Genomic DNA, 18,750 nt, shown 5'->3' on the forward strand with positions numbered 1-18,750 from the left:
GGTGTTTTTCCGCCATTTAAACAAAACGGTAATACTTACTGGCACTGTACACATCAGACAATGAAAATTTAGGCAAAACTCTTCTGTTTTAGTACCCAACATTTTCCTGAGTCTGAGCCCTTTTTCCTCGATAAGGAAATACAGGAAGATCCTATCAGTGCTTGCTCAGATCATGCACTGCGATGTCTCTGCCTATGAGCAGAGTGACCTCAGCTCTACATACCCTTGTGCTTCATGGTGTTGAGAATTCAGAAATGCCATTTGGATTTAACCTTTGTTTTAAAAAAATAGTACAGCATATCTTATACGGTATACAGGAGAATATACCTTCAACCTGCTTTGTACAGCTTCGGGTCAATCAATCCATACAAGTTCTTACTATTACTCCCTGCTGTTCTGAACATTTTGGACAGAACTTACGTGAAGATATTTCAAAGCAGGAATTAAATATGATCTTAAGCAATGCAGCTGATTTACAAACTGCTTGTGAAAAGGGTAGCCTGAATGGGCAGATGGGTGACAGCTTTCATGGCACCAGTTCTTAGCAGCAAAGCCAGAAGCATTTACTCAGCATGTTTTGGTTGTAACCTGCATTAAGCTTGACCAGCATTACTCTTCCCTTACAACAGCTCTGTGCACAATTGCTCCCACTAGCAGCTTCATATGATAAATTTTAAATGTCAATGCAAGAGATGAAGTGCATGATATATTTTTTCCCATGCCATGAGCCCAGGGAACTTAGAATTGGTCATCTCATTACTTAGACTAATGCCTCATGGAGGATGTAATGTTTTACTTCAGGTTAATCACATTAGCAATAATATAATGCATCTACCATGGCCTGGGCTTCTTTCCAATGCTGTAACTGTTTATTTTCAAGGAAAATAAAGGAACAGACACCTAAAGTGATTCAGAGAACAAACATTTTACTGCTCTAAAAATCATTGACATAATTCACTGAAGGGAACTGTTATTTCTGAGCCAGAAATTGACTAATCTCATCTATAGGATTTTGTCAAAATATATCTGCACACAGTTTCTTTTCCTCATACAGATCTTCTGTAAAATCAGTTCTCATTTTTCCTTGCTGACAAAGTTTATTAGAAGCCTAAGTAAGACACAAATAAAATGGCCTAATTCCTTTTTTTTTTTATATTTACTATGTGCAAAAAATGATATTTTCTGTAACGCAGTGGTGTTTCTGTCTTTTTGCGTTAACTGAAAATGCATTTTTAATAATGTTCCAGGGATTTTTTATTAATACATTTTCAATATTGTGTACAGAGCATTTGATCTGTAGACTTCCTCACAGCATGTGGAGAGGTATGGTAATAATAATGAAATTCTTAAAGCACAGGGAGGCTGGTCAATATTGTGTTTTGTGTACTGCCTCTTATTGAAAAGATGATACACAGATGCATCTGTGTGTCTAAACCTCTCCATTTGCATTATCTTAAGTTAAAGCAAAAAAAGCACCTGCCATCACCAGTAGCTCCTTAAGACATGTAGGTTGGGATCAGTCCCAGTAGGTGTTACTGAAAATACAAGATCATTGACTTAAATAAAGTATGGGAAATCAAAACATACCTCCCCCCCTTTTTTTTTTTATTCCCCCAAAACGGATAAAGATTTTGGATGGGAGGCATCACAATCACATCATGACAACCTTTCTACACTGTGCTGTGATTCAGTATTTCAAAAGCTCACCTTTGTTGGGATTAACTGCTTTGGTCCTCAAAAGAAATAACGTCATTACTACCAAAAAAGGGACCCAACCCCATCCTTTCTTTGAAGTCAATGCTGCATCAATACTATATATGATATCAAGGGATTCTCTTATTCTCTGAGTCCCAGTACTCATCTGAGATCTAAAACTCAGGGGAAATCTAAATTGCAAAGTGACATCTTGCTGAGAAAGTGATAATTGTCCTGTATACCTCAGCTACTACCATGCACACTCCTCATATCTGAACTTCTCCTGCAGTTTCATAAAATTATTCAAGTCTCATTATTTTTCATGTGTTATTATTTTTCAGTTTCTTTAATTTGAACACAGTATTCCTGAGTGATGTGACCCTTGTAACCACATTTTTCTCCAGAGGTGTCTCCATCTCAACTAAGCCTGAAACGCTTTTTTCCAATTTAAACAAAGCAAATTTTTAATAATTTTTTAACATTTTCATATCAAATAAGCTACTTTTAGCATAAGAGTTTCATTTTAGAAGTCGTCTGGTAGCAGTTATCCTGAATTTTAGATTTACAGAGGGTTTGGGGCTTGTTTTTTCTCTGTAGCTAAGATAAAAAATAAAAATTCAGGACGGTTACAGTCCTTTCAAGCTTTCCCATCCTTTGCCCATAAATCTATGTCTGATTGCCTACAAGTAATCACCTCCCTGCTCAGTAAATGCAGTGTTACTCTGAGGGGCAGTGCTTATTAACTGACTGTGACCATGCCTTCTTATAACCCTGTTCTGGACTTCCTGCTCCTCTTGCACTTCAAGAGGGAGATTATAGACAGAACCTAAATGCTTGAAAAGCAGGCAGTAAAGTGCTTACCTTGTTCTATGGATCTCAGGTTTGACATAAATGAGTTGCATAAGACAATCTCTTTTTTTCACTGAGTCAATGACAGCAATGCCAGCGAGTGCCCATCTCCTGTTAATGTTAATGAAACCCAGGCTGATGAGCGATGCCAGTGCAATCATAAGTGGAAGGTTAAAATGACCACCACATCCCAGTATAACTCATAAATGCTGAGAGCTGGCAAAAATATGAGGGAAATTATCTTTGGAAAGACACAGTGCTAGTGTAACACTGCTCCCTTTGAAGTCAATGACATCAGTGACATTGGTAGTCAGACCCCTGAGGAAACCTCCCCTCACACACTGCAACTCAGAGCCTGCTCAAAATCCAAAGGGGGCATTTTAGGATAATAATGGATGAAAAAAAAAAATGCTATTTTGGTGCAGGGAGAGTGGAATGGCTCACAAACTAGTGTATGAGCACATGACTCACAGACTAGTCCTCACTGAGGAGTGGGCAACAGACCAAAGATTTGCCAAACTGTCAGAGGAATCTGAACATTGCCAGGTTCCTAGAAAAACAATTCCATCTGAGATACATGTTTTCCAAATAAGGATATAAAAAAAGAGGGAAAAGTGGTGGAGTTTTCCACATACTTTAGAACAGAAAGTTTATTAATCTATATGTGGACTACTAAAAATACCATTTTATGGCAGAATTTTCTTCTCCCTAAGGCAGAAGTAGAAAAACAAAACATGCAAGTGAGTTGTTACTCAGCAAAGCAGAGCTATAAACACTAAAGTAGAAGGTGATAGCTGGATCACCTACCACAGTGCAATGAAAGGTACAGGAACAGCATATGATATAAGCATATATAAATAGGAAAACCAAAACTGAAAAGGAAAAAAAAAAAGGTGGGGGAAGTAAAAAAGCAAAGCAGTGTTGATCAGCTGATGTCCCAAGAGGATGCTTAACACTGCTGCCAAGGGTCGATGGGTTTCACTAGTTGTCTGTGGACCACATACTGAATATATTTAATTGTATCATTCTTGTGAAATCCAAGAAAACAGTTCTAGAGAAAGCACAGCAATCAAATTTCTCACACATTCACTTTGTATCAGAGGCAGGAAGCAACTGTGAGTTTGGGTCTCTAAAGACACATGTATATATACACACAAGAATGTAAAACTTTTGTAAAGCCCTGCATTTTTCAGCACCATACTTTAAAACAGGAAACCCCTGCAGCTGCTGCCTGAAGATGAAAAAGTGCTGAGCTGATCCGCAGCCATGGGCTATGAGCTAAACCTCCTTAGCTCACTGTGAGTAGCATGGTACTGGGGCAGAGTGGATTCAGCACAGTCAGTAGCTGCTATTTTTCCACTTTGACAGGGAATTCAGTATAATCCATGCCAATACTGTGTCTGTGGACATAAATATACAACTTGCACTCCCCATCCAGCTAGACTTGGTAACCTTTGATGTAACAAGCCTGAGTGCCAGAATAAACAATAACACCTTTTATTCTGTCATAGAATCTACTATAATAATATTTCCTTAAACCTGAAAACTCATCCCAGTCCTGACACTGTCACCAGAAGTTATGTTATTTTGGTTGCTTCCAATTTTCATGCTGATTTTTTTCAAATTCTATTCACGTGCAGTGATACTACTACAAATGACGATTACTAAAAATTCTACAGAAGTTATGTTAATTTTAGCCAACTTAGGTTCGTATTTTCAGGCCTGATTTCTCACTACAGCTATGTTCACACAGCACAGTGACATTGATAATGTACTGTGTGTGGCAGAAGCACTGTAGGGATGTAAATCTCAGGATGCTGCACTGGAGTGCCTTGCTCCCATGACTGCAAAACATCTGACATTGCATTGTGCCATGCAGATGTACCTTGTGGCTTCAATGTGGCCATACTATTTTAGTGCCCCTGCCCCAATATTAGGATAAAATAGGATTATCAGAATGGAGAGCCAGATACCGCTGTCTACAGATCCAGTTCATCAATCTGGCTGCTCTGCAAATAAGTTCATAATGTAAATGCAAGCTATCATCTGCCTTTAAACTTCAGCATTTTCTTTACACAGCTGCACAGCTATAGGAAAGTGGTAAAATTTTATGCAGTGACATTACCCACAATTTCACAATCTTTTTTATTCTTGAGATCACATCTAGGAACTATAACTTGTGGCTCTCTTATAGAGCACTACAGTTTTTTCTTCAGCCTTATCTTCTATTTGCATTTACCTATTATCTTCATGCACTGCACCCCACATTTATTTGGGCACCATTTATACAGGTGTATTAATTTAGCTGTCAATTCTGCAATCAAGTAGTTCTCCATATATCCACCAAAAATGGTGCATAGACTTTAACCACAGAACAAAAGTTTAGCATTTTAAAAAAACCTATCTTACCAGTTTTATGAAATTCCAAGTTCAAAAGTCAAACTATATCACAGTTATCTCTTACGTGATTTGACAGGTTTAAAATTGTACTTTTTGTTCCATTTCAGCATGTTGTGTATAGAAGGTATTAGCTACATGACAAACAGCTGTCATAACCATTTAGGAAGCATCATTTACCTGATAATTTATTTTAACCCTTCTCAGCATGAAATTAAACTAATTTGTTCTTTCTGCTGTGAGATGCAAGTGATTATTCTTGCTTTAAACTTAAACAGAAGTGTTTTCCTTTATTAACAAAATCAGCTTGAGCTGAACTTTGACGATCTATACTCATGCCATAATTCTTCATTGTTTTATGTCAATAAAATACTGTGCTATAAAAAAGCAGATGTTTTTGACAGCATCAGTCCCCAGAAAAAGCAGCATGTAGCAGCAATAGAGCAATCTAGAAACAAAAGTAGATTTCAGGTATCAGTTTGCTAGGAATACACATCACACTTACTGCCACATGGACAAGAATAATGTCCTGAGAAATCATTATTTATCCTGAAGGTTTTTTAATTTCAATTAAAATGATTGATTAGAGATCATGAAACAATCTATTTTTGGATTTTGCTCATGTTTCTAGTCTTTACAGTTAATAATTCTGTACTGAATGCAATATGCTGCTGATGGATAGCTACAAGCTTGAGATTTATTCATGCAAAAATATTCAAGACTTCTGTTGCAAATGCTGTTTAATGGCCATCTTTGAAAATTGGGTTATAAATCACATACTCAAAAAAACCTTCCTGGGATGTGTAGCTTTTGAGAGGTAAGCTGAGGCTTAAAGACTGGTTTAGTTACAGTGAGACAGCCAGTGGAAGGCTGAGGCGATTGCACTGATGAGGTGAGTTCTTCCAGCGACACTTTTGACAAAGAAGCCAATATTGTTATTAATTAACTTCCAGCAGCACTCTTAGAGCTCTAAATAAAATCATAGCTCTGCTGTGCTAGATTTTGTACAAACATAATAAAGGATGTATACTTACAAACTAAACACACTAAACAGATGAGGGTGAAGGAAATACTGTTATCCTGGTTTCATAGTATGAGGCCAGAAATGTGTAGAGATGCCAGACTTTTCACCTCTTGAACTGCCTTTGTTTCCCCACTGATGTGGAAAAGGATGTAAAGGAGATTTGGCTAATCCTGACCCTTATGTGGCACCTCTGTGAGGTCTGTTCCATCAAGTACACATTTACCATCATACACTTAGATCAGGGGAAGATTGCTACTGGCATTAGGAGATATTTCTCTTTCCCAAGCCAGATATTTTGTTCATTAAATCATTAGCTGCATTAAATAATACAGATGTAAACAATTGTTTCTAGAGGCTTCAACCAGATAGAATCAATTACATGCTCTCAGAACAAGTTTTCAAATAAAAGCAGTCCTGGCTGCCTCAGCTGGAGCACAACTAACCCATGTGAGTCCATGGTAGCTGCAAACCAGACTAAGTAGGACTGCAAGCAAGATTCAGCTTGCATGAATCAGGCTCTGCTCTGTGAGTACAGAAAGGCCCAGAAGGATCATTTCAGTAATTAGAATTCAGATTTCAGAGAAATGTCTCTATTTACAGATTTTTCAGCACTTAAAGTGAGGGAGGGCTGAGAATCACACTTGTAAGTATAGACACCAAAAGTTCTGCTCTGTGTGCCTAGGTCCACATGAAGATGTGAGTCTATATGGTTTCTTGTGACTTCGCTGTGGAAAGCAGAGATTTTATCCTACATTGTCAATTTTGTGGTGATTTGAAGTGAGGGAATTAAAAGTTTACAATGCCTGAATAGTGATTTACTACTCAGTATTCCTATGGATTGGGTGTGTATTTCTTACTGCTGGTTCCCCTGACAATTTGGGATTTATCTTTCGATCCATTTTCATTTCAAACCGCGTAAGAAAAGATGTTATCAACTGCTTTGTATTCAGTGACAAATTCCTTCTCTTATTATCAAACACATTCTGACTCTTGCTAAAAAAATGATGCACTTGATAGCACACGGGGATTTAAATCCCATCCACTGCAAGGGGTGCTTGTGCAGATTAAAGCACAGTTCCCAGCAATTCTTAGGCCTAATTGCTAGATGCTGGCTGAAGTCAAAAGCTTCCCTTCCAAATTTTGAGCATAGCAACTTGAAGCATTTTCTGAATCCAGGTTTTGATCCAGTCTTTATTTAAAAACAATAAACCACCACGGCACACACCCTACCACACCCCAATCCCCCGCCCAAAAAAACCAAAAGGACAATACAGAGAACCTGTCAGGGTTTTGATTTCCTTCCTATCTAGAGCATTTGGACCTGAGATATTACTAAAGCCTACCAAAATACACAAACTAAACTTCACTGCAGTACAGAACTGATTAAAAAGTCTTTGCATTTGTCTTCATGGAAGAATAATCATCCTAATGTTTAATGTATAGAATAAAAAGAAGCAAAAATAGAAAGGCAGAAATAAAAGCATACAATATTTAGAAGACAAACAAGGAACAGAGAGCAACCAGGGAAAGTGGGACAGAAAGACACAAGAGAGGCTGCAAGAAGTTAAAGAAGACAACAGGAGAAAAGAGAAAAAAGTTGACAGCAAGAAAGGAGAAAAAATACTGAGAAAATATTTTTCTGAGCATCCATTAGATCTTCTCACAGGAATGGAAACCTGAGAATGTTAAAAGGGGGATGATATTTGTACAAATATTATCAGGATATTTCTTAGAGGCAGTTACAGTAATTAATATGCATTTTAAGCTTGCAAGTTCTACATTAGATCTAGCAGGTCTTTTGAAGAAGTCAAGGATGTAAACTTGAAGTGCATATCTATGATTAATTTCAGTCATCTTGACTGACTACTATAATTTGTTATACTTTGTTTTTTCAATATTTAAAATATAAAAATAGCATTCTAGTTAATGTCCAGTATATCAGAGTTAATTATAGAAGATCATGATTTTCAATACTAGGTGCCTGATATTAGGCTTCCAAGCCTATGTTTGGACATGAAATAATTCACCTCAATTTCAGAACTGACTGGGCTGAGTTTGCTTAGTTCATACTTAATAAAATTACAGAAATGTATTGCTATTTTAATGCACTAAGGAAATCTCCTATAGAATGGAAAGAACAATTTCATTCCTTTGCTATGGGACTTTAAATCACTTGGTAATATTTGCTATCCATACTAATTCCCAGTAGTGAGATACTATTCTATGAGGAAAAACAGCAATTACATCTGACCATGTATTTTAAATTAGGGCAAATAACAGACCAAAGAAAAGTGTCAGCTCAGGCTCTGTGAACTCATGTGGCATTGAAGCCTTCTTTTTTTTTTCATATGTGAAAAATTTAAGTTTGATTTCCTTAGATATTTATTGTTGCTTTTTTCTGACTTTAAATGTAATGCTCCTGTTAGGATGTCATATGAGAATCTTCATTTGTGCCGTATTATGATAATCTGTTGTCTACAAAATAAAGAAAGCAAAATGTCTAGCTGTCACTGTAGCTGTACAGATGAGAAATTATAGATGCAGAGAAGCTTCAGCATACCACAAAATCTGCAGAACTCAGGAAAAAAGAAATTTGGATTTACAATATCAGTTAATTCCTGTTGTCAGTGGGATTAGCCATTAGTTATATCCCTGCTACTGAATCAATATCACAGCCAGAAACTGTTTCCTATCTTCCCCACGGCCTCCCCTTTCTCCCATTTGCTATTACAGTCCTTTGAGTCCTGGGTGAAACATTTTCTATTGTCTTAGCTCAGTCTCTAATAACACATCACAACTCCAACACACACAGTCAGCCACAAGTGGTGGTTTCTCAGCTCCAGCAAGGTGAGAACTGCATGAAGGTTAAATTACTTCTGTTCCAGAACTGACTTTCTTTGAGGTCAAGTTAAGCTCATGAAGAAGAGAGCGTTGGGAGGTCTGAGCTGTAGCCCTGCCTTTCAGCCGCACCTATTGCATGTAAACACATTGGATGTTTTACTTCCAGAACTCTGCAGTCCTCTAACTAATGTACTGCTGGTGGGTTTATCTTGGCCAAGTGGTGAAGCTGGTGAGCACATCTAACAAATCAGCACAGTCCAATAAATGGTGCCTGTGATTGTGTTCAGGAGATTCTCTTTCTGATTCTGACCTGGGTTATGGGTTTGGGACCACAGCACTCGCATTTGTACCACTGCTTCAGCCTTCACTCCAGCCACTGTCCTTCCCCTGCACACACTGCAGGGCAGGGCTGCCTCACACTGCTCTGTTTTACAGGGCCAGCACAGAAAAGGCCCTGGACACTTCTGTTCTGCACATGGCAATAATAAACCCACTGTCAGATAGATGGTTAAACCTCTGGGTAATGATTCTTCTCCTTTTCATATGTAAATGTTTCCATTTTATTGAAATAGAAATACCTTACTTGCTTTACTCTAAACTAATGAATAGGGTTAGTGTCATCAGAAGCTTTTCCTTGCAATTTAAGGGCCAAGAGGACAGAAAAAGAAAAGAATGAATCTGCTATTCATTCTGTCTCTTCATTGACTTAGCACCAGGATGGTTATTTTTAATAAAAAAATAGAAATATTTATGTCTGAAGGACTCAGGTTTGCTGAAGCTCAAGAGCTATGATAGAAAGAAATATCTTTATTTTTTCCCTCCATTCAGTATTTACATATAAAAAGTATCTACTTTGCATATACTTTCTGTCATTGTCTCCAATTCAAAAAGAGTGTATGCATAACATTTATGGGAAAGATTGTTGAGGCATGTAATGGTTAATATTAATATCATTTTAAAATATTATGTGATGTGTTATTACCAAAAACAAAACTATACTCAAGAATTAAGACTATCAGAAAACCAGTAGAGCGGCCTTAAATTAATAACTAGTGAAAGACAACTTTTTTTTTTGTATCAGTAAATTCTGTTTCAGCTTGGTGGACCTGCTACTATGTGGGAGCTTGTGAGGCATATGGGGGCTGTTGGTCACCTTAGCTGTGGGCTTCAGATTTGGGTGATAATAAGGTGCATTATTCATCATCCCTCACTGCTTTCCACACTTTCTTGTGTCTTTCACCAGTACAAGCCTCTGTTGTTCAACTTAAAACATTTTTCAATTGCATTTCTCCTCAGCTCTGCCTATCAGCCATACCCAAAAGATGTCAATTCTTCCACCACACCCCTTTAAACAGCCAGTTTTATTTTTTTCCCATCCATATGGGATGGGAAAATGCCACCCAGGTTATCATCATCTTGCACATCACTCACTGCAGTCTCTCCTCTCCCTTCTGGGTTGCTTCCCTATACCTGGTGTGCCAAGCCTTTTCCAAGTGCTTCAGGAGATCCATAATGCAGCACAGTCAAGAAACACTGGAGTTCTGTAATTCCATCCTCCACATACCAACTGCAGTACCTCAGCACTGCTCTTCTGTCAGCAATTAAGGATTTCCTAGCACAGGTTAACAGCTTGATTTCCTCTCCCCAGAGATGGATCAGAGCCAGGAAAAAGATCTAATCTCAGGTTTTAGGAGTGGCAGTTATAAGGAATTTTAAGTTTCCTAAAAACTTCAGAACTTCCTTAATTTAAAAAGTGATCCTAATGTCTCCCCAGCTCTTATCCTCATTTCTCACCTAGTAGGAGATGAGTGACACAAGAAACATTTTTACACTCAAAGCAGTCTAATATACATCTGATCATTACCATATGTCCTCAGGTTTGGTTTTTTGGGTTTTTTTACAGAGTTGGCGTAGATCCAGATGAAGATCTGAAAGCTAAAGCTGCAAGCCAGGTATGTCAGGCTTTTGGACATACGTGCAGAATTACAAAGTGTTCAATTTTTGGCAGATCATGGCTGCATCTGTGGAAATGAGACATCTCAGAACAATGTTTAATTCCTCTGAATTAAAAAGGAGAATGTGAAATGTTCAATTCTAGTAGGTCAGGTTTATGAAAATATTTTTCAATTATTTTTCACATGGAAGCCTAAGTACACTGTGAACTTGAAACCTTTGAGGGGGGCTACTGAACAGGCTGCAGCTGTCCATCTGTGCCCTTCCCTTTTTTGTCATGCATGTATGGCACAGTTTCAAATGCAGCACTGCCTGCAGCAGCAGGAGAAATCTGTAGGGGGTCAATGCACAGAGACATAACCTGTGGCTCAGCATGGGAAGTGGAACAGCAATAGGATGGCAGAGGAGCCACAATACAGCTGACAAGGTGCCAAAGCAAAAAGCAAACAAGTGCCTAATGCTGGTAATACCATCCCATGCACCCTTTCAGACTACACAACTGGAACTGAAATTTGAATCATCCAACAATACTATAAATTGTTTTGTTCTGAGTTTGAGGCGACTCATGGCTAAATTCACTTTCCTAAGCATCTTGGTAGGAATTCCTGCAATGCCTCTGTCTGAATTCTGAACAAGGGCATGACACAGAACCATAGCCTATTCTTGTTTGCAGTAAAGAGATATAGAATTGCAGAAATTTTCTACTTTTCAGCACTCAACGAATTACCAAAGATCAGGGAATGCAGAATGCAGCATCAAATTGACTGAATGCATGTTTTGCAAAAACCTGATTTCTTCAGAGGCCACTAGGCATCTAATTTTCTCATTCTTTTATTAAAGATGAAAATAAAAATGTTTATTTACAACAGTAACACATCCAGTGTCCCAACTGTGCTCAATGAATTAACACCTATCTCTGCTGACAAAACTCAGCAATACAACACAGAAGGTGTAAATAAATATAACACTTTTCATGCCCTGTCACGTCCAGTTCAGCATTCCTTATACTAGTATATTATACAGTGGGAAATAGTTTTGCTGTTCTGATTATTCTTCCCCCTCCCCGCTCTCATGCTATTTTTTTTTCATTTGTCTGACTTTTTTTGTATTTGACATCTCAATCTTTTAGTAATTCAGACCTTTGCTGCATTCTCTGTAGCACTCACTGTTTTAACTCATCTCATATCTCCCTCTCTTTTTTCTTCACTTGTGTTTCTTTTTTCTTTCTCTTTATTTCTAAAATGATGCTTTAATTTAGTTTACCGTTCATTACTTTTTATTTTCTTCCTATGTTACTGTGTCTTCAGAGTGAAAACCTGTAGCACTCACTGTTTTAACTCATCTCATATCTCCCTCTCTTTTTTCTTCACTTGTGTTTCTTTTTTCTTTCTCTTTATTTCTAAAATGATGCTTTAATTTAGTTTACCGTTCATTACTTTTTATTTTCTTCCTATGTTACTGTGTCTTCACAGTGAAAGCAGTTGATTTTCCTACACATATATCCCTGCACAAACAACATGTCAGGTGCCAGTACCTCCCACTGCCAGTTAAAGCTCTTGCCCAGATGACCTTTAAACCACGTGCCAACTCTCAGTGCTGTTAATTGAAGCTTCAGGGGAGATTGTACCAGAAATAAGAACTAAATATCTTCAAGAATAAGATGTTTAAAAGAGAGCAAAAATTAATGGAAAAGAAGCCTCTAGGCTTCTCCCTGCTCAGACTACTCAGCCGGAGTGGGAAAGCTACAAGGTCTGCTACCAAGATTTGAACTTAGCTCCTCTGTGACCACTCTAACTACCAGGACACCTTGCTGTGTGAACCTCTCAGTCCATGTCTGTAACCATACCTAGATTTTTAGGGGCAGAATAAGCCTTAAAGACCTTCCACCTCATGGGTACTATGTCAGATGCAATACCAGCTATATGACTGCAAAACCCTTTTCCTTCTTCACCTCTTCATCTCCCTTCTTTCCTTCCTTTGCCTCCCACAAATTCAATTTTCTATGAAGAGATTTGATTTATTCAAGAATTCTATGTACACAGTTATTTCTAAACTTCTTATTATGTTCTATTTTGGGCAACCTGAACCAATACTTTTGGCAATCAGCTGGCAGCAAATTCCAGTTCAAACTGTAAGACCTGGCATCCAGAACTCCTTCCCTAGTAAAAGTGTACAGCCTTTTTATGTATAATTAACATCTGCACTTCACCGTACCATGATCCATCAAAAGCATTCTCTCTTGCCACCCTTAAATTTATCATTAAATCATTATCACAGCATAAGCATAAACAAAAGAAAGTAGCCTCATATTCATACCCATTTACCTATTGATGGACTGTCATAACTTATTTCTGAAAGAAATTACATAATACATACTAAAATAATATACATTATTGTATAGAAAATGGTATGTAAAAACAAACCACTTTGCTGCATATCATGTACGTGCAGTGTATAAATACCAAAAGCTAATTCTGAAAAGAACAATGCAGGACACATAATCACTAAGCAGAGTTACAAAGTTGGTCTATTTTAAAAAGGCAAAAGCTTTATGGCAGTGAGCTATTTAACTAAATTCCCATCAAGAAAGACAGTCAATAGCATATTTCATTCAGATGGCTTATGTATCTCAAATTCTGCTATGTTAATCTCAGTTGAGACACAGTAAGAATATATTTTCTACAAGCACTCCAGAAAAAGTGTTGTAGATATGCTATTGATCTCAGGAAAAACTAAATAGCCTGCAAAACGCTTATCAATATCATCTCTGTCAAACTAATCTGCATAGTTTATTTAACCGTCCCTACATCTTTGTAAGTATAATAAGGAATTTAGTTACACTGTTCTCATCAGTTTCATCTACCAGCTGGTTGGTGAATTTATTGCAAGGACTAATGAGAGTAATCTCCATATGGGCAATTCCCATATGGAAGAAGAGATATGAAAAACTTGGCATTTTCACTTCCCAGAGAGGAAATTGTGTGGAAGAGGTAGAGCACTGTCTCCCCGACTTTTACCGCTCTGAACTGTAGGAAAAAAAGTGAAAAGTTACTTTTTAAAATCATAGGATCCAAAATAGGATCCAAGGATCTTCAAGAGTCCTAAAACATTCACACCAACATCTCCTGTCATCCCTTGTACTGTTTATGCAAGAGCTGCACTCCAGATAACCACCCAGATTCCCACTACTGCAAAAGCTGATAACACAAAACAGATTTCACAGACAAAAGGAGGAAGGTGCAACACATGTCAAACTAGAAATAAAAGAAGGTCCCGGTCAGGACCAGAAAACCCTTGGGGGATTATACTCTTGTGTAGACTTCTTTGTCTACTGCTTTCATACAGGAACAATTCATGTTCCCGAATGAGGAAACCTGCTCCCTTAAGAGGAAGCTAGAGGCACAATGAGTTTGGAAAGAGGAATTAGCCAACACTATGGCTTCTGAAAACATTACCATTCAAAGGACACAGGCCATTTACAGAGCGCCCTGTGCTTTTAACAAGCCTTCCTCTGCATCCCACATAAGCAGCCCACTCCACATGTTTATTTCCATGCCTGTCATCCTCTTCCTCACCACTACCCCTCTGGGCTCAAGTCCTTCACTCTCCTTTATTCAGCATTCTTGTTCTGACCTAACACAGACTTTACCTACAATCACACTTCCTGCTTGAATATTTCAACCCTTTTCCCAATCTTTATCTTGCCAAAATGCACTATTAGATGTTTAGAGCCTGGAAGAGTGTTCTACTGCTTGGTTAGGGATTAGTACCATCTTCTTTCCCCCCCCCAGCTTCCCCAGTTACTGGGAAGAGTTGCTAAAATATTCAATTCAGTTCACAAGGAAACAGGCCTCAAGAATAATATTTGTTCTATTTGGTGAATTTACATGTTCAGTGTGACCACATTAGCATAACCATACCAGCTGCAGCATGATTCTGTGTAACCTTATTCAAAACTCAGTGCTGCCAATGTTCTCATTGTTCCAAAGCTCCCGTGAACAGGTTGCCATGGAACTAGACCTTACACTTTTGAGGGTCAGACCACTGGTATTATTATCATCAGCCAATTTATATATATCATGTGAGTATATTAGTCTATAATGAAATATTTTATTTTAATATATTATTAGATTAAAATATGAAAATTAACAGATCAATTGGTTTAAAACAGCATAAGGAAAAATATTCTCGTTAAAACCAACCTAACTTGCCACAAAACACAGACAACAGTTGAGTATCCTTAGAGAACTGGCCATCCCATTCCTGATTTCATCCTGCTAGTAATGCTTCTTCTAGTACTGATGTGATACCTAGAGTATGACCAAACTGGCTGTCTTTGTACAGATAATTGTTCCTAATGTGTTATTCCAAATCATGACCCTGAGGAAAAGGATAGTCCACCACTCTACCCATGCAGCATGTCACAGAGTGAGCTTGCAGAACAGAAAGGGTATTTTGAGCCTTGTCAATTCAACTCATGTTCCTCTCCCCTTGGAAAGAAGTACAGAAAGAACTTTCCTAGTTATTAGAATATCTCAATCCCTTTGGGAATGACATCTTGTTAGATGTACACAAACAGCCTCTGATCTTGTAGGAGTAAACTGAAGTAATCCCACAACGGCAATTAAACCAAAATATCATTTTATTGATCTTAGAGTATAGTGCTTCTCAGCTGCTTAAAAAGATTGGAATCATTAATAAAAGTAAATGCTACATTCTTCCAATCAGTGCAGCAATGAAAAATGTGCTATATGAGCCAATTTTTTCCTGGACTGATTCACAAGAATGACATTTGTGTGACAAAAGCTTTTTAAATTTAAAAATAGTGCAGTTAATTGTAATTTGTTCAGACATGTATTTTTAATATTGGAACTCCATGTTTTCTTTTATAAAAATACTTCTCATTTCATTCATTTGTTTATTTTGCAGAGTGCATCTAACTTGGATAAAAATACAACCAAAGCTGAGAGTGCATGGCTGTTCAGAATATGGTATGGCTTTGACCACAAGTATCCTTTTCTGTTATAAGCCATGAATGAGAGTTTCATTAAAATTCACCTTCAAAATATTTAAGAATCAAAAATTATTATACTTTTAAAAACCAAAAGTGTAATCTGTTTTAATGTGTTTAGTAAGGAGAAGAAGTTTTGCACGTCCAAGGCAGCAGAAGGTCCAGCTGTGACTGAGGCTACAGGGAGAGGGAACAAGTTAAGGAGCTCTGAGCTACAGTAGTACATAGAGAATATGTTTAAATGAACTAACCTTCTTAAATTCCTGGATAAAACGAATCCAATAATTGTGTAGATAGGGTGTAGATTCTGTGTTTGGGGAACCAGGAGGTTGGAGCCAGAAGCAGCCAAACGCCTGCTGCCTGCCCATATGCTCAGAAAGCAGTAGCTACCTAAGAAAAAAATAACACTGTTTTTCCCACACCTCTAAAAAACAGAGAAAGAGGCATCCATTATGAAAAGCTCCCAGGACTTTCCTGAAGCTCATGCTACCTTTTCCCTGGATTCCTGATACTGTGCTTTTATTCACATTCCTACTGAGGCATGTGTAGTAGAGATCTTGAATACAGCTGTCTGATGCTTTATTCCAGGAAGACCCGTCTCTATGTCTTTTGCATTTCAAGAAAATATTTTAAGTGATAAAAGAACATCCTCTGTAAGCCAAGGCAGAACACACAGTCTGACACTAATGCCTGTGCAGAAATTGTAAAAGCTAGCATCTTAATTTATTGTCATTTTAAACTGACTCTGCACAGGCTTTGCATAGCCGCCAGTGAGATCCCACAGTAACAATGACACCCTAAGCCTGTAACACAGACATGCAGTGAATATAAAAGAAGCCCACCTACTGATTTCTGTGCATGCTGGCTCAGGAGCTGAACAGGCAAGGCCCTGCCAATACTGTCTCCATTATCCAATAGCACATCTATTGGTCAACCACCCTGCACTACTGAGCAGAAATTAATGTTCAGCCTGCATATATGTTTTTCCTGATACCAGCTACAGCAAGCTAGAATGAAACACATTTCAGCTGATAAAATGTAATTCTTTGGGAATACAGCTTCCTTGGAGAGTTCAACTGAAGTTATCCTTCAAAGAGACTTTTGATGGAAAAAACATCTTTTTGGTTAAAAATGAATGTTTTGCCTTAATTCATCTACTCAAACAATTTTAAAGGCCAAAAAGCACTTAGCATTAAAATGTTTCCCTTGGATAATTCTCCAAGTATACATAGAAATAGTAGGAAAATGTTATATGAAGTGAGAAAATATGTGTAAATGTTAATGCTGAGTACCAACATGACAGGCTTTACCCACCCCTTTCTCAGAAGAAATAGCCTGTGGTTGTGGTATATCCTAGAAACCGTAAGACAGAAGGAACAGATGAATGGGGTGAGAGAAGGGGGAATTTCTCCTGGGAAGAAAAAAAAAGAGCAGGCAAAATGTGAGAGGCAGAAGCAAGACAGAAGCATGGGTCAAAGACATGAAAAAGGGTAGAAATAGAAAACAAGGGAAGTACATGTAAAATGAAAAGTCTGTAGAAAGCACCAGAAGCACCACTTCTCAGAGATTATCTGTATGGTAGAGATCTTGAGTATGGGTGCCCAATGCTTTATTCTAGAAATTCTGGTTTCTATGTCCTTTGCATTTCAAGAAAATATTTCAAGTGATTTTAAAAAATAGTATTTTCTAAAGAACACATTTATTCATGTCACTCATAACCAGTCAAGTCATAATCTTTCTTTAGAATTCAGATGTTCAGAGATTATAGCTGTGCCACTACCCTAAAATATATATTTATTACAAATAATACATCTACATTTCACTAATCCTGAAAATGTATGCCCATATTCCTGCATGGAATGATGGTACAACCCACTAACGCTGTGACTCACAGCTCTAAGCTTTTCTTTGGTATGACTATTTCTGAAAGACATTCTTTTCAAGGAGAGAAAAATTATCCACCCAAACTTTCTTTTGCCTTTCCCTGCCTAATGTTATAAAACTGTGTTGCTAAATTTAGAAGAAGAAATTGTCATGTAGCATAGTACTTGTCCCCAGTACAAGATTGCAGAGAGGATTATGATAAAGTTTTCAAAGAAAAATACAGCAAACTGATAATCTATCTGTTCATATACTTCGAAAGCATACAAAACTCTGACATTTCTATAGTTTGACATTTGCTCTTAGGCATTAACACAAATCTACCCACTCTTCTGGCAATAACATCTCTTATGCCTATTTATTTCACAGGAAGAAAGCAAGAGGGAGGAAGTATCACTAAGGAAATCAAAAAGTTGTGCTGTTCCTTGCTGTCGTTATGAATGATTTCCAATTAGTTCAGTGATCTTGGGCAAAGGAAACATGCCATGCTAGGGTAGAACTATGCAAAAAATCCCTGAAATTCTGTTTGAAAGTCAAATTTTATTTTTATTCTGAAGGAAACATCAGAAGCCTGATCCAGAGCCGAATGGGTTCAATGAGTACTGCTTTCTTTCAGCAAAAGTCTCTTTGAATCAGGTATCAACACCTAGGAAAAACATATCATTCTCTAAAATCTAGGCTAAGAAATGTTAATATTGAAATAATAACAATGAAGAACAGATCATTTTCATACTTAGAGTTATCCTCTTGGATTTCCATCTCAACAACTTAAACAAGAAAAATGCAAAATAAAATACTTGCATCTGACAGGGGGCAATTTCCAGTGAGTCTGTGTCAACTTGTTTTTACAGCCTACAATGCATTACACCATTTGAAGCCGTAATATCCTACTGAAGGCTAGTGGGAAAGCAAGGGAATAAACAAAGGTTTTTCAAGAATTTATCAGGAAAAAGGGACACCACAGATTTATAATCCAGCACTATATATGTATCTTCAAACTGTTGTGTTTTTTCAAAGCAGATGCAGGCAATTTTAGCTAACAAATGAATCAGTAGGTGGAAATTTCATCCTGCAAGGCCAAGAGCCTGTGTGTATATGG

At 37.6% G+C, this 18,750-nt stretch overlaps 1 protein-coding gene across 2 annotated transcripts in view; it reads left to right on the forward strand.

The window, feature by feature from the left end:
* SLC9A9 (solute carrier family 9 member A9) overlaps nucleotides 1–18,750 on the forward strand; it is a 180,597-nt gene that overhangs the window by 120,703 nt on the left and 41,144 nt on the right. For both annotated transcript variants that reach the window (XM_008644138.2, XM_017726473.1), the window contains 2 exons: nucleotides 10,710–10,758; nucleotides 15,689–15,768. In XM_008644138.2, the coding sequence (XP_008642360.1) occupies nucleotides 10,710–10,758; nucleotides 15,689–15,768 (129 nt within the window). The remainder of the gene's footprint in view (nucleotides 1–10,709; nucleotides 10,759–15,688; nucleotides 15,769–18,750) is intronic.

Source organism: Corvus brachyrhynchos, unplaced genomic scaffold (assembly GCF_000691975.1).
Source record: "Corvus brachyrhynchos isolate BGI_N302 unplaced genomic scaffold, ASM69197v1 scaffold221, whole genome shotgun sequence".
In the NCBI taxonomy this organism is placed as follows: domain Eukaryota; kingdom Metazoa; phylum Chordata; class Aves; order Passeriformes; family Corvidae; genus Corvus; species Corvus brachyrhynchos.